General features: G+C 52.5%; 1 protein-coding gene across 1 annotated transcript in view; it reads left to right on the top strand.

Annotated features, from left to right (window-relative positions):
* POLR1A (RNA polymerase I subunit A) overlaps positions 1 to 20,991 on the top strand; it is a 74,522-nt gene extending 53,531 nt beyond the window's left edge. The window contains exons 21-34 of the mRNA XM_049651820.1: positions 962 to 1,044; positions 3,015 to 3,180; positions 4,089 to 4,310; positions 5,172 to 5,386; positions 7,349 to 7,516; positions 8,443 to 8,578; positions 9,060 to 9,217; positions 14,024 to 14,150; positions 15,708 to 15,818; positions 16,401 to 16,700; positions 17,541 to 17,741; positions 18,874 to 18,991; positions 19,488 to 19,652; positions 20,034 to 20,991. Coding sequence (XP_049507777.1) covers positions 962 to 1,044; positions 3,015 to 3,180; positions 4,089 to 4,310; positions 5,172 to 5,386; positions 7,349 to 7,516; positions 8,443 to 8,578; positions 9,060 to 9,217; positions 14,024 to 14,150; positions 15,708 to 15,818; positions 16,401 to 16,700; positions 17,541 to 17,741; positions 18,874 to 18,991; positions 19,488 to 19,652; positions 20,034 to 20,134 — 2,271 coding nt within the window. The 3' untranslated portion in view covers positions 20,135 to 20,991. The remainder of the gene's footprint in view (positions 1 to 961; positions 1,045 to 3,014; positions 3,181 to 4,088; positions 4,311 to 5,171; positions 5,387 to 7,348; positions 7,517 to 8,442; positions 8,579 to 9,059; positions 9,218 to 14,023; positions 14,151 to 15,707; positions 15,819 to 16,400; positions 16,701 to 17,540; positions 17,742 to 18,873; positions 18,992 to 19,487; positions 19,653 to 20,033) is intronic.
* Positions 20,992 to 23,472: the final 2,481 nt, after the last annotated feature.

Here is a 23,472-nt window from a genome sequence, read left to right as displayed (position 1 = left end):
GGTGCCCTCTGTTGCCAAAAGGAACATCATAGAGATTTATTTCACACTCCACCCCCACCAAGAGTACCTCCCATGGCTCCTCCTTCACGGTGGGAAAATTGACTAGCTGTGGCAAATGTCTAGTTCTTGGTCAGCAACAGACTTCTCCCCTAAGAAAAGGTTTTCTCCTCACACTTGTCAGAAATGGCTTTTTGAATGTTAGTACCTTTTGTTCCTTGGTTAGTGCATCTCTGCAAGATCAGACAACTAAATCCAGGTCGTGAAGAGGACCGGCCTTTCGTTTCAAGGCCACCAACTGCTCCAAGGGCTCATCAGTCCCACATGGGTTCTCCAGTGACCACCCATGGCCTCTGACAAAGGATGGAGGAGAGATGATACGGACCAGAACTTTTTAAACTCTAGTTGTGACCCCTTAGTGAATCATGAAATCACTGTAATAGATAGTGACTGTCATTTCTTTGTAATAAAACAGAACAGGGTAGTGAAGAAAACATTCAAGTAAGGGATAGGACAGTTTCCTAAAGTTTTCCTTTGAGTTTTCTACCTGTATGTCCATGTTTGCTGATTACTATCATAAGTGTATTTCTTGTGGTGAGTTAGTTAAAACGTTTGGAAAAGACTGTGTACCTCTGATAACACTGTTGGAAGCAGAATTCAGGGATGTGGACCGAATGGAAGAGTGATAAAGCCCAAGTGCCATTTCCATTTGGAAAGTGGGGTGTGCGGTGTGGGATAAAATACTGAGGGTGGAATGCATGGGTGCAAGTGGAGCTCCTGGCAAGGTAGGGCAAAAGGTAAGCCACAGGGGAGGGCAGAAGCCACTGGGGCCATCGGACCTGTCTGGGCTGAGAGCCACAGGAGATCCGACTAGGCTGCCGGTGGTGCTGTTGGCCTGCACCACGCTTCAGGAAGCACCCTTCCTCACGGCCACCTCTGGGGCCCGGCCCCGCATCTCCCACAGGAGTTCTTCTTTCACTGCATGGCAGGGCGAGAGGGTCTGGTGGACACCGCCGTGAAAACCAGCCGCTCCGGCTATCTCCAAAGGTAAAAAGCACCTGCTCTGCCCCTATTAGACGGGGTCTGTGTCCCAGGACTAGTTACCTCCACGTTGTCATCTTTCCCATTGTCGGTGATGGTTCACTTATAGTCCCTTTGGGTGAAAAAACTTTAAAAATGGCCATGGGTGGCCTGGGACAGAAAATGCAGATAAGCTTGCCCTTCTAAAAGATTGGTAGAGAGTGAGCTCAGAGGTTTATACGGAGGGCCCCTGTGTTCTGTGGACGCACACCATTCCCCCCCACCCCCTCAGGCCTGGCTCTAAGTCCTGTTCTCTGGGAACTCGGGTGACTACCCCACAGGGAGGCAGAACTCCTTTATCCTGCCCTCAGAGGCTTTCCTGTCTCTGCTCCAGCCTTGTCCTCTCTCCTGCTGCTATGTTCCAGATTCCCCAAAGCTGCACTCCTTGCTATGGTCCCCTCCCCCTTGACTGCCAAGGCTGCAGCCCATGGGGTTGGGCCAGGAAAGGGAAGGGTGGGTTTGGGGTGGACAACCCTGGGTGGTGGGGCCGCAAGGAAGCCATCTGCCGAGCTGGCGGCACCATGTGGAGAGCCGGCATTCAGCACCGCTGGGCGAGTTCCCCTCTCGGGCATGGATCACACGGCCATTTCCTTCCCTGAGCAGGGGTTACGCCCCACTTCCCATTTCTTAAATCGTTCAACAATACGTGTATAACATAGAAAAAGCTAGAAAACAAATGATCAAATAAGTCTGGGGTGAGGGGATCCTTGTGTGGGGTGGGAGTCCCTGAGGCCAATTAGATAACACTGGGGGGGAAGATGTGGAAGGTCTTTGTTGGAACAGAGGAGCAGCCACCATCGGAGTAAAGTACATAAGCCTCCGCGAGCTCCATCTGCCAGTGGAGGGTTGTGGTGGGGAGGTCCCGTGCAGGGCTTCAGACAGGATGGATCGGAGGAGGCCAGCCTGGCTGTGGTGGAGTTCTAGCCGGACGTCGGAAGGCTGCACCCCAAGAGTGGCCATGGAAAGGAAGAAGCCGTTGTGAAGACGTAGAGCAGCTGGCTGAAACGCAGGAGGAAGAAGCAGAGAGGCAGCAGATAAACCTAGTTGAGTTTTCAGGCCTGAGTGGCAGCTCAGAGACACAGTTGACAGAGAAGAGAAAGAAAGTATGTGTGGCGTGAGGAGTCAGCAGGAGGTTATTCAAGCAGCCATGTCCCGTGGACCTTTAAAGACAAGGCCTGATGGTCAGAAGAGGCCTGGACGCACAGCCTTGTGGGGCCGTTGCTGGTGCTGAGAGCGGGGCCCTGTGGGCAAGGAGAGCAGAGCAGAGGGCTCCAGACAGCACCTGCAGCATTTGCAGCAGAGGGGAAGTGGTGCTCAGCACCAACCTCACCAGGCCCTGGGCTGGATGCCAAGAAGACAGTGGTGACTGACACTGAATTCTGTCCTTGGAGCTTAAGGGAACAGTGGCTCCTAGAAAACCTCCTGTTAAGGTGGCAGGAAGAGACAGGGGCAGAGTGGCCAGAGGTAAGCTAAGGAGCCAGTACCAGGTGGTAGGAAGAGAGGTTGAGGGAGACAGCTGACTACTGGGAGCACTGAGGAAAAAAGGCACCAGGTTAGGGTTAGCACATCAGCATTTAGTTCCTAATGTGTCCTTAGTTTCCCTGGCAAATATCTGGACTAACCACACTGGAGAAGCACTGGGTGGGTAGCAAGCCCTCCTGCCTTACCTGCCTTATGGACCTACTGATGCTGGTCCTTGGGGAGCTCTTCAGTGCAGGGGAGTGAAAGGCAGGCAGCAGTCCCGGCTGCTGGGGCTGGATATGGGAGCCAGGGCCAAGCAATGGCAGCTAGCCTCTCGCGCACGCGGCTGCAACTTCCTCCTCCCAGAAAACTATCAGGAAGCTCCCTGGTCAGGAGCTGCTGTAGCACAGAGCCTGGGCCATCGGAGCCTTGCCCAGCTGCCCTTTCCACCGTCCACTGCCCTGCTCTCCTTGCAGGTGCATCATCAAGCACTTGGAGGGGCTGGTCGTCCAGTATGATCTGACAGTCCGCGACAGTGACGGCAGCGTGGTACAGTTCCTGTATGGGGAGGACGGCCTGGACATCCCCAAGACACAGTTCCTGCAGCCCAAGCAGTTCCCCTTCCTCGCCAGCAACTATGAGGTAGTTGGCCTGACCAGACCTGGTGCCTGGAGGTGGTGGGGCCCGGAGCTGCATGTGGGCCTTGCACCCTGAGCTTTGCCATGCAGTGAGGTGGCTGTTGAAAAGCAGAGTGGGAAAAGGTTTATAAAGCACCAGTTGATGCCTTAAAACATTTGTTTGACATTTTCATAGCCCCTCAGGGGACTTTCATCACATGAGATAGCAGAAAGACACGTGCACCTCTGGAACAACAGCTACCATCTGGGGGCATTTGCCACGTGCTGGGCCCTAAGCTAGAGTGCACTGTGGGCAGCGTGTGCTTTTATCCTCACCACAACCTGGGGAAGTAGGTATTCTTGTCCGTTTTACAGCCGAGACCATGAGTATCGGAGCTGAAGTGACTAGCTGCTGTGTGGCAGGGCCAGTGTCTGGACCCAGGCGTGTCTGACACACAGGCTGGTGATCTTCATACCATGCCTTGCCACTCCCAAGAATGACCATCACCATTAACTGAGTAGTCACCTATTTTGCAGTCCGATACTGAAACCACCGGGACCTGCACGTGGTCATGCAGCAGATGGCAGTGTTGAAGGTTGCACTCCGGTGCCAGCTCCTTTCTCTTCTGGTGCCTGTCCCACAGCTTTGGCTATCACTTTCTCTCCTCCTTTCTCCCTAGAAACTCCCCTGGGTTCTGCAGGGGCTCTGAACATGCTGGGATGTACCCTGTTATCCCTGCAGCTCCTGAACCACCAGCTCCCAAGTCCAGGATACACAGTGAGGGCCCTGTTTAGCAGCGGGTGCTCAGCACCTATGAGAGGCGTTGTGAAGCCTCCACACGTCTTGGGCCTGTGAAGTTGTATGACCTGGCCCTGTGTCATGCCCTTATCTCTTTGGTCTTATGTCTGTAGTTTGTTTGTCTGTCTGTTTAGGTGATAATGAAATCGAAACATCTCCATGAAGTTTTATCCAGAGCAGATCCCCAAAAAGCTCTCCGCCACTTCAGAGCCATCAAAAAATGGCAAAGCAGGCATCCCAACACCATGCTGAGAAATGGCGCCTTCTTGAATTATTCACAGAAGATTCAGGCAGCCGTGAAAGCCTTGAACCTTGAGGGTGGGAACCAGAATGGCCGCAGCCCTGGGACTCACCAGGTGACTTGGGGGGGGTGACTGTGTCCCCGGTGCCTGGAGCATATAGGCCTCAGGGATTGAAGAAATGGGTTGTTTTCTTAATAGAAGGTATAATCGTGTAATATGGCTTTCTTCACTGTTAGGAAACAAATGGCCCTCAAATAGGAACTGAAGGAGGGTACTCTTCACAAGGGTGTGGGCCGGGTTTGGGGAAACCGATTGGGGCTGGTAACTTGGGTGCTCACCACCCCAGGTGGGCAGGAACAGGGAGAGTAGCCACCAGGAGTGGAGAGGGTAGCTGTGGGAAGGCATGGCCTACTCAGAGGCCCCTTAGAGAGGGTGGGGGATAAATGCCCAGCATTGCTCTCCTCCCACATTCCCCTCTGCTGCTGGAGCCTCCCATTAGGCAAACACAGCTGGGAGCCAGGAGGCAGGGGAACACTTTGAAGCAGTTGCTGTGGGGTAGCTTTGGGGCATCAAGTGTGTGAAAGCCTGGAAGAGGGACAGCCGTGTCCTGGTTTGCCCTAGGATGGTCCTGGCTTTGCCTTTCAACCTAGCGTTATTAATGATAGTTCCCCATTCTATTCTAAAAAAATTCCGGTTTGGACAGTAACTTTCCTGGTCACCCTGCCTGTGTTCCAGTGGGCTGGGATGAAGACCTCAGAGAGTCATGGTCGGGCTCGTGCATGCCAGGATGGATTCTGTTTTATCCCTGTCCTAAATGTTGGGGTGGATTTCTCATTGTCGTCTGGTTCTGTCTCCTTCCCCTACTCTCATTTGGAGCCAGTGCCTTTGATCCTCCTTACCCCACTGGATGTCCCAGGAAAGACAGGCCCATTCCTGGTTTCCCCCCACGTGGCTGAAGCCTTTCCTTCCTTTCAGATATTGAGAATGTGGGGTGAGTTAGATGAGCAGAGTCGAAGGAAATACCAGAAGAAGGCGGCTCCTTGTCCAGACCCCAGTCTGTCCGTCTGGCGCCCAGACATCTACTTTGCATCAGTGTCGGAAACATTTGAAAAAAAGGTGGATGACTATAGTCTCGAGTGGGCATCTCAAGCAGAGAAGAGTTATGAGAAATCAGAGCTTTCTCTTGACAGGTAATGGCATTGATTTGTCACAGGGCACGTGCAGAGGGAGAGTCTACGTCTCGGGCCCCTTCCTTACCTACTCTGGAAGGGAGGGCAGCCTCCTGAGTCTGAGCCTCCAGGAGGAGGGAGGGAAGTAAAATAGAAAGGACACCTTGCAGGCCCAGAGGGCTCCAAGACAGGCAAGGGCAAATAGGCAGGAATGGACACCCCTGCCTGGCCCAGGACAGAGAAAAATGCTCTCCTGGGTGGAAGCTTGCAGAAATGACTCTCTCTTGAGTTTGGTGTGGTGGCCATGGCTAATTGAGAGTCAGGGAATCTGCTCGCCATTCAGCAGCTTCTAACTCTGACCCAAGGCAAATCATTCTCTGCCCTGTGACCCTATGGCTCAGCCTTTCATGAGGGGTTGGATCTGATTTACTCTAATACTCCTTTGAGCCTTGGATTCTGAAGTCTTAAGAAAGAAGGAGCATGTGCAGTCCTCAGCTTAGACTCGTTCACCAATAAATAAATAAATAGACAAACAAACCAACCCTGTGGTCTAGGCAGGTGGGAAGCTAGGCAGGTACCAGCACCGAGCCACATCAGGTTACAACATCAGAAGCACCCCCAGGGAGGCCTGCTGCAAGGTTGGTATTGGAGCGGTTGTCAGGGGATCCTTTGCACTCAGCTCGCCGAGCCTGGCCGGCAAAGCTGGAAGACCTCCAAGGTGTAGGCCCTGGCCCGGCTGCTTGGGGAGACTAGCCGAGTCCAGGAGTGGGCCTGCAGACGGAAGTTGGGAATCGGTAAAGGCAAATGAGCAAAGGCAAATGCATGAGTGGAGGAACCAGAGGGGAGGAGCAGGGCTCTCTCTCTGCCCTTTAATGTGACTTCTCTAGTCAGGCCCCAGAGAGGCCCGGTCAGAGGGGCATAAATTATGCTGGGTTATCACAGCTGCCGGCAGGGCTTTCCCTGAAAGAGTGAGACCCTGATGCCCTTGTCCCCTTCACCCTTCTCCCTGCAGCTCAGGACACTGGCTGTGTACCTTCAGAAGGACGGGCAGTGCCGTATTGGGAGTGGGGAGAGATGAACCCTGGGCGGGGGGGGGGGGGGGGGCATCATTTGGGTTTGTAGGACCAAGATGGGGAGGTGATTCTGCCTCAGTGGCGTTCACAGGGGACCTGTTAGCAGGCATTAAGCTCTGGGTGAATCTCTAAAGTTCTGGAGGTATTTGAAGGTTCTTTTCTGTCAGGAAGACTGATAGGTACTCAGACCTCACTGGTTTGAAGTAACTGGGAGAGACTACATGGCGGGTTAGAGGGAAGTCTCATTTTTAAAAGGAACTTGCTTTGAAATGTAGTGTTACTACTTTTTCTGCGTTCACATGTACGTCCAGTTAGTCTTCCTGTGTCAAGCCCCTTCCTGGTTCCATGTGCTGGGGAAATACAGTGTTCCTATGACTGTTCTAAAAGGAAGAATGGTTAATACATCACAAAACTGTATAGCGTGCGCGCTTCCCATGTGGCCTGGAGTCGTTTGCACCGAATAAGATAGCATTCCCCCCCTTCTTCCCCCACCCCATACAGCCATAATAGTTCAGTGAACCCCTTCCTAGTTCATACAGGGGGGTGGGGAGAAAAGAATGGAAGGAAAACATGAAGAGCGAGCTCAGAAATACTCACTGCTTTGGGGACTCATGGTAACTAGTGCAGAGTGGGAACTTGGTGTTCTCAGAGCAAACACGAATGGTCCGAGCATGGATGTCTAGCACTTCAGCCACCCAGCTGAGATCTGTACTGCATAATTTAGGACATCCCAGGGTCACTAGCAGGATTTGAAGGATTAGGAGGATCATTTGCCTAGGGAAAACAAGCCCAGAAAGAGGGAGAGCTAATACTCCATGCACTCTGGCTTTGGGTGGTGTTGACAGCTCCTAACAGAAAGACAGGCGGTGTCTGTGCTCCTAGCCGTGCCCCCCTCTCTACCCCATTCCAGGCTGAGGACCCTGCTGCAGCTCAAGTGGCAGCGCTCACTATGTGATCCGGGTGAGGCCGTGGGCCTATTGGCTGCCCAGAGCATTGGGGAGCCCTCCACACAGATGACCCTGAACACTTTCCACTTTGCTGGCAGAGGCGAGATGAATGTCACTCTGGGCATTCCGAGGTACGGGGCTACATGGGTGCATAGCGTGGGATCTTTCCTAAGCCCACTCCTGGGGAGGAAGTCATTCAGTGGGGGGCGGGGGGGGGGGGGGCTCTTATCCAAAATGGTGATTAGAGTTGGACTTTCTGGAGCCTAACTGGTTTCTATGGTTGGATCAGTGCCCAAGCCTCTTGGAATCTCTCTTTATCCCTCTGCCAACTCCTGCATCCGTGACCTGGGACACTTGTGAAGCTACACTCCTGGGGTCGGGACTCAGGAGCAGAGGTTGTTAACAAGCCACATGCACTTGGCTGCCTAACTCTGGGGGCACCAATCACCTAGAATGTGACCCACAGTGGCCCTTCTGGTACATGTACACATCTATAGGGTAATGGCCACTGGACAAGAGGAAAGAGTGGGAGACTCACTTGCATTGAATGCCTGACCTTGACACTTTTTAGCAGAGAGACTGGGGTTCCTCAACTTCCCTAACCTCAGGATCCTTGACCTGTGGAAGGGCGGAGGCCAGGGCCCACCATGCAGTTGGACCATGTGGGCTGACAACTCAGGGGCAAGGCCAGGAGCATCATGGTGCCTGCATCCAGTAGGAGCACTATAGGTGATAACTTTATCATCCTTGCATCTCTCATTTGTTCCATAAGCTCTTAGTAAGCGCCCACTGTATGTAAGGCACAAGTGATAGGAAACAAGAATAATACTAGCCTGTCCTTGAGGAGCCCGTGCTCCTATGGAGAAAATTGATAGGAGGGTCACTTGCTGTCACTCACTGGGCCAGAGCTAGGACTTTCTGATCCAGCGTACTTCCTTGCAATATCCCAAGGCTTCTCAGATCCCAGAAGAGCCGTAATATCTTGATAAGAAAGGCCTCGCAAAAATAGGGAATCTGGGTACCTCTTACGATTAGATGTGCCCATGTTCTGTGACAGGTTGAGGGAGATTCTCATGGTGGCCAGTGCCAACATCAAGACGCCCATGATGAGCGTGCCCGTGTTCAACACCAAGAAAGCACTGAAGAGAGTGAAAAGCCTGAAGAAGCAGCTCACCAGAGTGTGCTTAGGGGAGGTAATGGTCTCTTGGACCTGGCTAAGAGTGGGTGGAGGCATTTTCCTGCATCTTCCATCTCTGAAGAACAGATTTGCTGACCATTGAGACCCTGGGTTCAGACTCCCATGAATGAGGGAGAAGCTTTCTCTGCCAGGTGCTGAGCAGGGAGGGATGAACCAGTAAGCTTTAGAAGTAATCCATCAGTTTATAGCTTTTTCGCATGCCTTAAAAATAAAAATGCTTTCTGCGGTAACTTACTAGCCCCGCTGGAGTCTGCTCCCTGCAGCCTTGGGCCATCCTCTGGAGGTGACCCACCAGCCGTTGGCACTTGTCCCCCGAGGATTCACACTGGCAGAACTCAGTGGGGTTCCTTTGGGGTTTGGGCCTGTGGTCCCTCCCCCTCTCCCCCTAAACCCTTGGATTTCCCAAAACCATGACTGTCATGCACAGTCCCCTGGGACTCAGGCAAGTTGGGTTCTCTCTGTCCCTCTGGTTCAAGGTGTTGGAGAAAATTGATGTCCAGGAATCCTTCTGTATCGGAGAAAAACGGGACAAGTTTCAGGTGTATCAGTTGCGGTTTCAGTTCCTGCCACGTGCACATTACCAGCAGGAGAAGTGCCTAAGACCTGAGGACATCCTGCACTTCATGGAAACGAGGTTAGCACTCAGGCCGCATTTGTTGTTTGACTTTGTCATTGCCCTTGAGTGCTCCAGGCTGTAGGACTCCTGGAGATTGGCTGCATTTCTCTAAATGGATCCTTCAAGGGCAATGTTTGGGAAAACAGCAGGCCCTGTAGCCTAATTTGGAAACCTCACTGCTAATCTGGCCTGTGGGTGTGATTGCATTAACCACGCACCAGTCCGTGAAAACTTGCCTTCTCTCTGGTTGATGAGTCTTGTCGTCTTGGGTTTGGAGGCTTTAAGACGTGGAAGTATAGGTACCGGAAGGAGGAGGGAGCCCCATCACAGGGTACCACTGTAAGGTCAGACTAGCACATGGTGTTGGTTTTTGACATGATGTTCCAGGCAGCATAATGTTGTTCCTAATACATTTCTAGTCTGTGTAATAATGAGCAGTACACTGATAGCATGCTGCTTTTAAACCCCAATTCTAAGCTGGGGTTACCTGCAGCTTCTTACAGAGAAATTCTGGTTCCCTTCTGGTAGGGAGAATGAACATTCTTTTTTTCTCAAGTGCAAGTTAGTGCCAGACACTTGAAAAGCACAGGCTACCACACTGAGTACACATTAGGGCTGGGGTAGGCCAGGAAGAGCCAGCGAAGCACTTTTGACTCACCAGCGAACCCTAGATCATGCCGTGCAAACTCAAATGGTTGCAGGGCCCAGCAGGAAACAGGCCAGTGAAGAAGGCCGGGAGGTCTCTGGCAGGCTGGAGAGTACAGAACCTGCCTCAGGACAGGCATGTGGGCCACAGTGGCCCGATCTCCTAATTCAAAAAAACAGAAAGCCTCTTTCCCTGTTTTTTTTCTGTCTTTGGCTGTTTAGTTGCTTGTTGATGCTTTTATAAATAAGCCTGTTAGTTTTTAAATACAGGAACTAATTCATACATTTTCAAAAGCTTGGTGATGCCCAAATAGATCCCATCTGTCAGCAGGATTTGGTCACAGACCACCAACCACTGCCTCTAATCTAGACCAGTTCTCAGATCTTCCCGGAGCCTCCCCAAAATGGAGAATCAATGGGGCAGAGTGGAGGCAGAGTTCACTGCTTTCAGTCATCCCACCAACCTTTACTGAGCAACGCCCACACTGGATGTAGTGTGGCCAGGAGAGAGCGGCTGTTCTGCCACTGGCCCTCTTCTCTCTGACCTGAAGATGTGAGCTGGCCTCAGGCCAGCCCTCTAAACATGTGGTGTTCAGGACAGTGGGTATCGTGGTACATGGGCTTGGATGTGAAGTCATCCCCTTGGAAAGGGGCCACCACTGGGCAAATCCTGCCCTAATTTACATGAGCCCGGATGAAATTGTTGCAATTTACATGAGCCCGGGTGAAGTTGTCACAATTTACATGAGCCTGAGTGAAGTTGTCGCTGGCTGGGCCTTGGGGAATACGTGCATCACCATCCACGTGGGTGGAGAAGGTTCCTTTTACCAGGCAGACCCAGTGCTCTCAAGACGCTGGGCCATGTCACAAGAGACGTGTCTCCAGCCTGCCGGCTCATTAATTAACAGGGAGGAACAGAACTCCCAAGTGCGCCGCATGTTTGTGCTGGCCAGGCAGCCCTTTTCTGAGAAATGGGAATTAGGATCACATGGCCTCTTGAGACTTGTCAAGAGCAGGCGAAGCTGGATAGTGTGCCCTGTTTCTATTCACCTAGGGCTTTGCCTGCTGAGCAGGTAGGTCAGCATGAGGCATGTACCAGGCTGTGCTTAGAGTTCTTTCTACTTCTGTTATCTTGGAGAATTGAAAAATTCATCACCTTTAAACAATTTTTTTCTTGATGAGGGCCAGCCCTGGCTTCTTACCAGTAGCCAAGTACTTTTTCAGCTCCTAGTTTGTATTTTGCTTGTGCACTTGAAAAGCTGTGATAAACAAAGCCATGTGCAGTAGCTCTTTGTGGAGCTACTCTGACTCCAGCACATTGGGCCAAAAATAAGAGAAGGAGCAATGTGTGAACTGGGGTGTGGTTTGGACAGTGCTTGACAGGCTTGGGCAGCGTAGCAAGCACAATAAGACCTCTTACGGACCACGAGGCAATGTGAGTGTGTGCTCTCAAAGAGTGACACCCCCGCCCCTGCAGGAAACCTTTCTCCTTCCTTTCTCCCTTCCCTCCCCCACCTCCTCCATCTCTGTTTCTCTCTCTTCTCCCCTACCCTCCCTCCCATCCCATCTCTTCTCCCAACTACTGGCTCGTGAGACTATTTGACAATAGATTGGAGAAGAGAAAGACACAGAGGCATTTGTCTAGATGGCAGTGTGTAAGCATTGAAGGTTCTGTAAATATTTTTACTGACACCTGTCACTTTGGATGTTTGTATGAGCTATCTGGGCGGTCGGCCGGGGGCGGTGAAGTCACAAGAGCACCAAGCGTGGAGTCGGGTGGAAGTTCTGGCCTCCTGTCCCCAGCCATGAAACGACCAAGCTAGAGTGTGCAATTACAGCTTCTGGGAGTCAGACTTTGCAAGCAGCAGGTGGCGGAGCAGTTGCCAGGCACTCCTGGAAACAGCCAAGGGTCATATTCTCTGTTTGCAATTATTTATGTGGGATGGGCGGTGTCTCTGCAGCCTACCCATCCTGTTCCCTTTTGGTTGCCACATTCTGACAAATAGCAAAACCTTCACAGGACAGTCATTGTGCGCCTTCAGTTCCCTAGATCGTGGCAAAATCACAGAGGGGCAAACTTGTTTGCACCCACAGGAGAACTCTGGCGTATTGGTAACATGTCTACCACTTGTCAGGGTGCATTCAGCTTTCTCGATTTCTCACCTGTTCTCCCGCAGTCTTGTCCACTGGAAGAGGCAGTTTAGGCAGAAGGGATGCCCAACAAGCGGGGATTAAGGAAGGTCTCCGTGGGGACTTTCATCTGCACTTAGACCCAGCCTTGAGGGGTGGATGCAACTCCAGCAAGTAGCAAAGGGGTTGGAGAAATTGCTGGCAGAGCGAGCGCAGAGGATGCACCAGGGTGGGTGGGAGCAGATGGGTAGTTGGGGTTGGGGCCAATTATGGAGGACTGGAGGGAGGAGCCTCGGAGGGGCGACATGGCCACAAAGCCACTGGTCTAGAGAGTCTGAGGAGTCAGAGCAGCAGCCCTGAAGCAGCGGGAGGCGACGAGCAGTGGTCATAGCTCTTTCCACACCCGCATCCCATCTCGTTTCCTCTTCTCTCTGCAGTGGGCTCAGGTCGCAGCGGACATGTCCCACCATGCAGACGAGATCAAGGCCTTCCTCCTGGGTCTCTGGCTGGATCCAGATTTGAACCAGAGCCTGGCATTCCAGAAACTTCTCTTTTGCCCCCTCTTCTCAGTTAGATTATATCTTCTCAAGTCAAGCCTGGCCTTCCCTCATCAGGCCCTGGTCCCCATCCCCAGCACCTGGCAACCAGGTTCTTCCCTGGATTAGTGGGTGAGGAGCCTTTTTTCTGCCAAGGGCAGATACCTCAGCAAAACCATAAACTTTGAAAAGTTAAAAAAAAAAAAGGAGGGAGAACAATAGTCTTTTGCTCTTAATAAGAAAAATAGTAAAGGGGCACCTGGGTGACTCAGTCGGTTAAGCGTCCAACTTCAGCTCAGGTCATGATCTCACAGTTTGTGAGTTCGAGCCCCACATCAGGCTGTGTGCTGACAGCTCGGAACCTGGAGCCTGCTTTGGGTTGTGTCTCCCTCTCTCTGTTCCTCCCCTGCTCACACTCTCTCTCACTCTCTCTCAAAAATAAATAAAGATTTAAAAAAAAAAGTTAAAAAAAAAAGAAGAATAGTAAATATTTGCCTGCTTGTTAAGACCACACTCCTGTATTTTCACCCTTGCTTTGCTCCCAGGGCACATGATACGCACATTATAGGTGCTGAGACAGTACAGGATGCTGGCTGGCTGGCTGAGGGACCTGATCCTTAATATAATTAAAAGCAGTCCATTTTGGCATGCTGTTCTGGCCTGAAGAAGAAGAAAGGCAAGAAGGAGATAATGTGAAAAAAAGAGCAGGGTTGGGGGAGGGAGGGGTGCAGGGAGGCAGGGCAAGGCCTTAAGGGAGCTTAAAAATAGAAAACTCAGGAGGAAGAGGCAAAGGGCCAAGAAAGGCCCCCAGGCTCTGCTTCAAGTTGATTCTTTTAAATTGGTCTGGTTCCAACTTGTCAACATGATTTATTGCCACAAAGTAAGTTATCAGTGCCTTTAAAACTGATGAACTCTTGCACATCTTAGTTCTTCCATCAAATTGTTGGGGCTCATACCCCAAGGAGACAGGAGCTGTCAGGCCTGCGCTGCACCACTTTCTAGAGATGCTGCAGGGGTAGGCAGAGGATGGTCCTAGTCCTGGCCTGGACTCCCCTCATGCTGGAGAGTCTGCTGTCCTTGTCAGACTCTGGCCACAGCAGCGCTAGCAACTTTGACTCACGGAACACCCTCTCTGCCAGGCCTCATGACAGTTATTGGACAGGGGGTTGATTCTAATCCTTAAAACAAGACTGCACGATGCATATTCATACCCACATTTTACAGATAAGGGAGTTAAGGCTCCAGAGACTGTCATGCTTAAAGTCACGCACCTGAGGAGTGGCAGGACATGTGTGCAGACAGGCCTGGTGGGCTGTGGAGCAGTGCTCTGTCTGTGCCCTTTAGAAACCGCAAGAGGGGGATAGGAGATGCTGTACCTCTGTCTCATGTGTAAATCCCCGACGCCCCCTTAGATGGCTGTGAGATCCTTGGGCAGAACATCCTACACCCGCAAGGAGGGGAGAGTAGAGATGCTCGTATTGAATGGGGCTGTGTGGCTTTCTTCTCATTTTAGATTCTTTAAAATTCTGATGGAATCCATCAGAAAGAAGAACAATAAAGCCTCAGCTTTCAGAAGTGTAAACACTCGGAGAGCTACCCAGCGGGATCTAGACAACACTGGGGACTCAGAGAGGAACCGGGTGAGTGAGTCCCCCAGGGGCCCCTCTAGGACCAGCACAGGGAGGGTCCCAGGCCGAGAAGCCCATAGGGTGGCTGTTGGCTTAGTCTTCTCCCCTGGAAAGGCTCTGGGGTTGTTTTCAGCACTCCTCAAGCCTCTTCCTGGATTTGGCCCATATCTCCCTGTACCTCTCCATTTACCTGCTGTGCCGATAGGGTCACGGGGGTGCTGCCAGACAGCAAGTCTGGCTGGCACTGGGTGAAGGCACATGATCATCTATCTGTCTCCTCTCAAGGACCACTCTGTGAGTGATTTTTATCCTGAGGACAGGCTGAAAGTATTGGTACCTGCTGGGCTTTGGAATTCTTTTTCTGGTTTCATGTTGCTCTGCCTTTGACTTCCCTGGGCCAGATGAACCGAGGCCCACAGAGCACTGGCAGGAATTAGAAGAGGCATTTTGAAGCAGAAAAGTTGGGCTGCTGTAATAAAAAAAGGAAGGAGTCAGGGAAAAGCTACTAGGGGCAAAATAGTCCAGGAATGGTGATAACCTCATCTGCAAGGAGACCCAGGGATAGTGTGGGGACAGGTCCCCTACTGTCATCTGAGCCAACAGCAGCTTGTAGGGCTATATAGCAATAGCTATGCCAATGCAGCCAGCCTGTGGGGGCGCTGGCGGCAGAGGGTCGCAGTAAAGACTTAGTACGGCCTTAAGGTAGACCAGAGAGAATGCTAGGTCTCTGGCCCGGGAAGTCTACCAGTTGGCTAACTCAAGCACAGATGGGTATAGGTGGTCTTTGAAAGGTTACTCCGTTTATCCTTAAGTCACCCAGAAGAAGACTATAAGAAACTAGGAGCCAGGGTCAGTAGAGAAAGATACAAATATTTGGTTTTTAAAATGCTTAATAGCCCACCAAGATAATCCTTTCTCTTCATCTCCATCTAGAACAAAAATATTTGGAACAATATTTTATACCATTTTCTTTTAATGACTTGGAAAGCCTGGTCCCTTTTCTGAAATTTTTTCTTTCTTTCTTTCTTTTTTTTTTTAAATTTTTTTTTTAATGTTTTTATTTATTTTTGAGAGAGAGAGAGAGAGAGCATACAGGGAAAGGGCAGAGAAGGAGACACAGAATCTGAAGCAGGCTCCAAGCTCTGAGCTGTCAGCACAGAGCCCGACGTGGGGCTTGAACTCACAAACCGTGAGATCATGACCTGAGCTGAAGTCGGAAGCTCAACTGACTGAGCCACCCAGGCGCCCCCCTTTTCTGAAATTTTTTTAAATGCAAGGTTTTGCAGGTGGTACATGTGACAATGAAGCTTGAAGAGAAGGAGACAGTGAGTGCAGGGCTGTCCCAGAGCAGGGACTGGATGGACAGGGTGGCCAGGTGGAAGGGTAGGTAGGTAGATGGGTGGTTGGGAGGGTGCCAGGTGGAGGTATAATGAATGGATGCATAGATAGGCAGGTGGGTAGCTGGGTGGGTGAGTGAGCTGAAAAGGAGGATGGGTGGGTAGATAGATGGATTCACCAAGCACTCGGTTTTGGAGCCAGTCTTTTTTCCTCCTTGTCCCCAAACCACAGGGAGAGCAGGAGGGTGATGAGGAAGAGGAGGGGCACATTGTGGATGCTGAAGCCGAGGAGGGAGATGCTGATGCCTCTGATGCCAAGCGCAAGAAGAAACAAGAGGAGGAGGTGAGGGGACTGGCCAAGGTGAAGGGGCTATGGTCACATCCGTCCTGTGTCACACCTGCAGGATTATTGCTCACCACATATGGCCACACCTTTGCTATCCTGCTGGAACCCATTAGGAACCCTGGGACAAGTCTGGCCTGCCCAGCACACTTGTCGATGAAGAAGATGAAGTTCACAGGGCAGGATTGGGCAGGGGCCATCCCAGGACTGTCCTTCGGCTCTGGATGGAATCAGATTCAGGGACCCAGAGGCTTTTGCAAGGAGCTGAAGTCAGGCTGCCTCTTGTTTTTTACAGTGAAAATACACCAAAACCAGTCTTGCCATGACTGCTGCTGGGACAAAGGGCAGATTAGAGGGGCTGAGGAAATTGACGGGCAAGAGAGAGCCCAAGGAGGGTGGAAGAGTGTTGGGAGTTGGGACTGAGAGGCCGCCATTCCCAGGGGAAGGGCCAACGGGAGAGAGGAGGAGGCAGCCCGGGGCAGGCCTGGTGGGCCTCTACAGGGGTGCTTGTTCTGCAGGCACAGTCCAGACAGATGGGAGGGAGGGGCCAGGTGACACAGACTGCACTCTATCCCCTGCCAGGTTGATTATGAGAGCGAGGAGGAGGAGGTTGGGGAGGAGAACGACGACGAGGACGTGCAGGAGGAAGGGCATGGCCCCGGGGAAGGTGCCAAGAAGGCCCAGGAGCAGGATGAAGAGGTGGGCTCAGGCCCCGAGGAGGACTCGGCCCCTGCCGCCCCCCTCACACAGCCCCGGAAATCCACCCGCGTCAGGGAGCCCCAGGGAGCCGAGGCCGTGGAGCGCCGTGCGCAGGCCGTGCGCGAGTCCCACCCGTTCATAGAGGACTACCAGTACGACACCGAGGAGAGCTTGTGGTGCCAGGTCAGTGCCCGCTGCCCAGCTCCTCCCCACGCGGGCCGGGTGGCGTGCGGGGCCTGTGGCAGTCGGTTGCAATCTCCTTATGATCTCAGATCCCTTAAAGAATCTGGTGACCACCGTGGCCCCACTGCCTCAAATCACTGCCCCACACATTTGACTCAAACCCCTAGCGGGCCAGTACTTTCGGACTCGTCAAGAACAGTGTGTGTCTGCGGGTCTGATGGGCCAGGCCCTGGAGTGGAGGCACTTCTAAGCATTCCCCCATTCCGTCTTCAGTCCTACCGAGTGGACGGATGTCACAGTTGCAGAGGCAAGCAGGAGCACGCCGCTTCCCCACCCCCGTGGCCTGTGGTCTGCAACGGCAGGGTGCACCGTTCCCTCCAAGGCTGGGTGGTCAGGAGGCCTACACTCCCACACATGGGCTGACATTTTTGACCTTCACTTTGACCCAGTCCAGTGGCTCCCAAACGGCAATGTAGATAAGAGTCATTGAGCAGGTTACACACGAAGTGATGAGTGTGACACTTTATGGTGATCGAAAGGCTATCAAGGGCACTGTTGAGCAGACACGATTTTTACCAGCATCTGTGAAGGTGTCACTCCACTGCTGTCACCTTCGCCTGGGTGACTGGAGATGGCTGCTCTGTGTGGTCGGTTAAGGCACCCAGTGTTCGCCTGTGCAGACCCACCCAGCCTGCCCCAGCAGGACCGCCTGTCCCCAGCCAAGGTGTTTACTACACAGGCTTTGAAGGCCTCACCCAGGGAGCCAGTTGGGGGCCCTCTGCCTCCTTCTCGGGGCCGGAGGCAGCCCCTTCCCTGATGCAACCCTCCTTCCTCTTACAGGTGACAGTGAAGCTCCCTCTGATGAAGATCAACTTTGACATGAGCTCCCTGGTAGTGTCCTTGGCCCAGGGCGCTGTCGTCTACGCGACAAAGGGCATCACGAGGTGCCTCCTGAATGAAACCACCAATAAGAAGAACGAGAAGGAGCTTGTCTTAAACACAGAAGGAATCAACTTGCCAGAGCTGTTCAAGTATGCCGAGGTGCGCGCCCTCCCCAGGTTGTCTGCTGGCCGGGACAAGGTCCTCACACTGACTCAGGGGCTGGCCACGGGGAGGCGAGGCTCCAACCATGTTACCCGGGGCCTCTTCTTGGGATGCACTGTGCATATTAGCCTAGTTAAGACTTCCGGTAACTTTATCTCACCCACACTTTCTTGGAGTAGTTTGGCTAGAATTTTTTTTTCCTTGAAATTAATATGTCTCCAAAGTAGATTTGTAAGATGTAGTTTGTGGAGTCGCTGGCCTGAGAGCTGCTCATTTTATCTGGGGAAGGTGGCCCTGGGAGCAGAGGTGGCTCAGACCAGCCTGCCGGTGCCTGGTGCTGGCAAACACGCCTGTGTGCTGTGCCCCACCTGCTCCACCAGCACGTCTGTCATCCTTCTGGGCTGTTTCTTCATTCTTCTGCTTCATTGTGTGTCCGAGAACCTTCTGAGGTGCTCTCAACCCCTGGGCACAAGTGTTTCCCCAAAGAATACTGAGGTGTCGGGACCCCTATAGCCCACCACCCTCCCCAGTGTGCACCCAGCTCACAAATCTCTCCCTACCTGGAACACTTCTCCCACAGCAGCTGCCTTGGAGAGGCCCCTGCCTCCTGGAGCCTTTCACTGGGTGCCTCCCCAAGACAGGGCAGGGTGGGCTCTTACCTCCTGAAAGCCAGCCACCAACAGGGCAGACTCTGTCATGCCTGGGAGGGTTGTTTAAACAAGGCCAAAGTCTCCACCATCTCCTGTGAGGACGAGCTGCCATAGTGCAGAGCCACCTTGGGCCCCTGACGAGCTGGGCCCCCGTGGAGCTGCCCTGTCGCTGCCCCATGTGCCCTGGAGACAAGTTTAAGTGTCACTGCTGGAAAACGTCCCTCGCCTACCAAGGGAAGCCTCCATCCTAGGAGGCAAGTCTATCTGTTAAATAAACAAATAAGAAAATAGCTTCTTCTGGCCAACCTGCACCTCTGCTTACACTCTGTCCTTTTGCTACTCCTGGGCCACCTTTCAATCACTTCGTCGTCGGCTCTGCTTGACTGCCAGACAAGGAGCGAGCTCGGCCAGTGTGGGTCTTGCCTGCAGAAGGGAGCAGAAAGCCAGGCCCCCGCACTCAGTCTCTACCCCCTTTTTAGGTTCTGGACTTAAGCCGCCTCTATTCCAACGACATCCACGCCATGGCCAACACGTATGGCATCGAGGCCGCGCTGAGGGTGATTGAGAAGGAAATCAAGGACGTGTTTGCTGTGTATGGTAAGAGGAGCCACGGACAACACTCAGAAGATCCCAGCATGTCGGGCCTGCTCTGTAGGAGACCAGCACATAGGTGCAGTGAGCATGTGGCCTGTGGGAGACCCCGAGAGTGACCAGGGAGGACAGGTTTCAGTACTGTCATTGGGGCCGCTCTACCTGTTTCTCCTCTGGCCTCTGAGGAAACTCCTGTCTGATGAATGGACCCCAGCCTGCCTGCCTTCGGGGTTTTAGGTCCCAAGTGAAATAGTGCTGTGAGGTTCTCATGTCCTGCAAGTCTGGAGTGTGTTTCCTGGGCTACTGGACAGACGTGGAGAGTGGGCTGGACTGATTGTGGTCTGGGATGGGGATGGGGGGCTGAGTGAGTAGATGACCGAGCTTGAAATGGAGCCCTGGGGTCTACATCTGAGCCTATGTGCTGGCTCGTGTCAGGTGATGCTGCTGCAACTGTCCTCTTGTCATTGTGTAATCTTTCCTGATGTTACTGCCAATGTGACAGGCATTGAGGTTGATCCCCGCCATCTCTCCCTGGTTGCCGACTATATGTGCTTCGAGGGCGTGTACAAGCCATTGAATCGCTTTGGGATCCGGTCAAACTCCTCCCCTCTGCAGCAAATGACATTTGAAACCAGCTTCCAGTTTCTGAAGCAGGCCACCATGATGGGTCAGTGCATGGGCAGGTGCCCTTGGTCTTCCCTCTCCTAAATCTGCTCTGGGCAAAAAGGCTTGCTCCCTGGGCACCTTTCCACATGCCTCCCACACAAGTGAGATGTTGGAATCTCACTGAGGAAGCAACTGGGGAGGGTGGGCAGCAGATGGGGATGCTGCCTCTGCCTTTTGAAGGAAAGGGAGAAGGCTCTGCCTCTCTTTCTGTAAGAAGTGCTCCCTCACGTAACCTCATCAGCTTCCAGAACTCGGCTTCCTGCTGGCCTCTGAGGTGGCTCATCTGCCCAGCCTCCATGTTGATCGCCCCCCACCCCCAGACCCCTTATATCACCCCCAGCTTCCCTCTCAACCACCTAACAAGATCTCTTGTGTCTCCCAGGATCGCATGATGACCTGAGGTCCCCTTCAGCCTGCATCGTGGTTGGGAAAGTTGTCAGAGGCGGGACAGGCCTATTCGAGCTCAAGCAGCCCCTGAGATAGTAGCCACTGCAGCACCATCTGCCCGGCCTACAGGATGGCCCAGAGGACCCAGGTGAGGGCCTGGCCTGCCCTTCACTTGAGAGGCCTGGGAGAACAGAGTCCAAGGTGGTTCAAAGTGACCATGTAGGGCACAGCAGAGATGTAGGGGGTGCAAAAAGCAGCTGGCCTCCGCTCGACCAGCTTCACCTGGAAAGTGGCAGCCTTCCTTGTCCTTGCCCTTCCCCATCTCACACCATGAATAAGGTTCACCGAGTCCCCTCAATCCTTCCGAGGTGGCCCGGCCTTCCCCTGCGTGGCATCTCCAGAGCAGGGAGGTGAAGTCCTGTTGCTGGGAGCTCACCTAACTGCAGGCAGGACTTCTGAGGGCTCTGGAGGACCAGGAACTGGGAGCCTGCCACCCTATGGCCTGCCCCTCCCAGCTGCACCGGTTCCTAGGGGCACAGTTCCCGTAGAGTGTCCACCCAAGACCTTTTGCCTGGGCCAAACCCACACCTCTGCCCACCCAACTTCTGTACCCGGGGCAGGGCCCCAACAGCTCAGCCCCACACGTAGAGCCCCAAGTCACCAGCCAAGCTGTTTGGACAAGTTGCCTGGCTTATCTTTCCTGGCTCTGCTCTCGGCCCATCGTTAAGGCCTGCATCCCTCTCTGCGGGCTCTGCTTCATCTGGGCCGTCCAGCCTCCCCTGACCTCTGGCACCACAGCAAGGGGCCCTGGCATGAACAGAAAAGTCAGAGGACTTGTACAAAGGCTTTGTAAATCCAGAGGCTATTTCTATTTTTGTCTAATGTTATTCCAACTCAGGCCTGAGTAATAAACATCACTGGAACTAGCTATTGGGAGGGGAAAAAATTAAAAAGACTTGTTTTTTTTTTTTTTTTCCCTTGGTTTGTGGTTTCTACATTTGTGATTTGAGAGCCCAGGACTGGGATTTCTCAGCACAGTCACATCTTGGTCCCTTCTGTTCTTGTCAGAGGATGTGGGGGAGAGCTCAGCCCCTGCAGCCTTCCACTCTGACCCCAGCCAGCCCCTGCTCTGTCCCCCTTTCCGGAGCCAGCTTCTGGCCCTGCAACCAGAAGAGTGGAAGCCAGTGAGAAGGACCTTTGTGTGGCAGGTGGGAAAGGAGGCCTTGCTCGGGGAGCATGACCATGCCGCCCCTTCAGACACGTGACAGGCCCACCCTTTGCCTCCTGCGCCCACACTAGGGAAAATGGCAGAAGCAGTTTACTAGGGCTTGGGTACAGAGGAATAAGCACAGCTTCTGAGGGACACAGGAAAAACGGCCACAGTGGAATCCTGTGCCACAGGTTATGGCATGTGTTCTTGGCGTTGTGGGTCAATTCACTACTTGGTGATTTCCACTCATACTAGAATTGTGGGAGAGGGTCCTCAGGGCTCAAGATAACCCGTTGGACAAATGAGCACATGTTGCATGGCCCCACGGCTCAGCTTAAGCCGGTAGATTCCGTGGCTCAGCCCCACCCAGGCGCTGAAGGTACAAAAGTGAAGGAGCAAGCCCAGAATATAGACAGGGCATAGACCATGCACACTGAAGTTAGACTCTTGGCTTGTGTTGGGAGGTGAGGTGATGGCCCCCTGCCCTTCCTGCCCCATCCATCCATCCAATTCCTGGACACCTGTGTTTTCCATCCATCCAATTCCTGGACACCTGTGTTTCTTTCCCAGGATACACCTGCTTTGTAAGCAGACATTCCAGAGTGTGCACATCATGGTGGGCCAGGAATCCTCTGGCTCCCCTTATGGCATCACACACTCACTGGTTCTGTCAGAAGCCTCCTTGGGGGGGGGGCTCCTTTGCTGTTTAAGATGGCATATTCTTTTGGGCTGGAGGAGAGAGGGCGCAAATGAGCAAGGGGCAGAGAGAGAGAGAATTATGTGTCTGAGTCAGGAAGAAAACGTGTGGGTGAAGCACCTAATCCCATTCCCAGCCTGGATCTTAACTGTCCTTTCTCTCCATGGTCCTCGTCCCAAAATATATGTACAAAACATAGGTAGGCTCCTTCCAGGCCTCACTGGTCCCTGTCAGGGCTCTTCCAGCCCGTAACTCTGATAAACCACTCCGAGAAAGGTTGTCTCCTTCATGTGCGCCCCTCCCAGACAAGGCTCTGGGTTGTTTTGTTTTAATCTGGGAAAAATAACATAAAATTCACCCTCTTAACCATGTTTAAGCATGTAATTCAATGGCATTAAGGAGTTAACGTTGTTAAGTTACCAGGACCATCCTCCATCCACACAGGGCTTCCCTCTTGCAAAACTGAAACTCTGTCACCATTAAACGTGAACTCCCTATTCCTTTGGTGACCACTTGCCCTTCACAGCCACCATTCTGTTTGCTGTCATGTTTGACTACTACCTCATATAAGTGCATGATACAGTATTTGCCCTTTTGTGGTTGGCTTATTTGACTTACCGTAATGTCATCAGTGTTGTAGCACGTATCAGAATTTCCTTCCTTTTCAAGGCTGAATGACAATACTCCACTGTATGTATATTTTGTTTATCCGTTCATCCGTCAGCGGACACTTAGATTGCTTCTACCTTTTGGCTCTTGTAAATAATGCTGCTATGAACATAGATGTACATGTCTCCTAGAGTTCCTGCTTCTAGTTTGAGGGTTTAGACCCAGAAGTGGAATTGTTGGATCAGATGGCAGTTCTGTTTTTAAGGTTTTAAGAAGCTGCCGTCCCATTTTCCACAGCATCTCTACCATTCTACATTCCCACCAACAGCTCACAAGGGTTCTGACTTCTCCACAGCCCTGTTGATGTTTGTTCTTTCCTCTTTTGTTATATATGGTAGTTGTTGTGAACTGATTTAGTCAGATGTTGCAGGACGCCTGGGTGGCTCAGTATGTTAGATGTCCAACTCTTGATTTTGGCTCAGGTCATGATCTCACAGTCATGGCATCCAGCCCTGCATAGGGCTCTGCACTCAGCATGCAGCATGCTTGGGATTCTCTCTCTCCCTCTTCCTCTGCCCCTCCCCTGCCTGTGCATGTGTATGTGTGCGCGCGCTCTCTAAATCAATGGATCTGATGTTGGGGCCCTTAGGTGGTCTGCATCTACACAGACTTAGGTTAACACTTAAGTCTTTCTCCATTGCTTGCCAGTCGTAAAATTTTAGTTTACGATTAAATGGGGGCTGTACGAGTCTAGAAAATACTCCTGAAATAGAAAAGACTGGTCCTTCGACCCAGTTAGGTAACAAGTTGTCCTCCAGACTTCTGAGTGGGACAGGGTGGGTAAGGTAGTCACCGCTTGTGCTTGAGGTCACACAGTTCAGGTGATGGAATTGATGGGCCTTCCACAAGGTCTCCCAG

The sequence above is a fragment of the Panthera uncia genome (genome assembly GCF_023721935.1).
Source record: "Panthera uncia isolate 11264 chromosome A3 unlocalized genomic scaffold, Puncia_PCG_1.0 HiC_scaffold_12, whole genome shotgun sequence".
Lineage (NCBI taxonomy): Eukaryota > Metazoa > Chordata > Mammalia > Carnivora > Felidae > Panthera > Panthera uncia.
The sequence above is the reverse complement of the archived record's forward strand: the minus strand, read 5'-3'. Positions and strand labels throughout refer to the sequence as shown.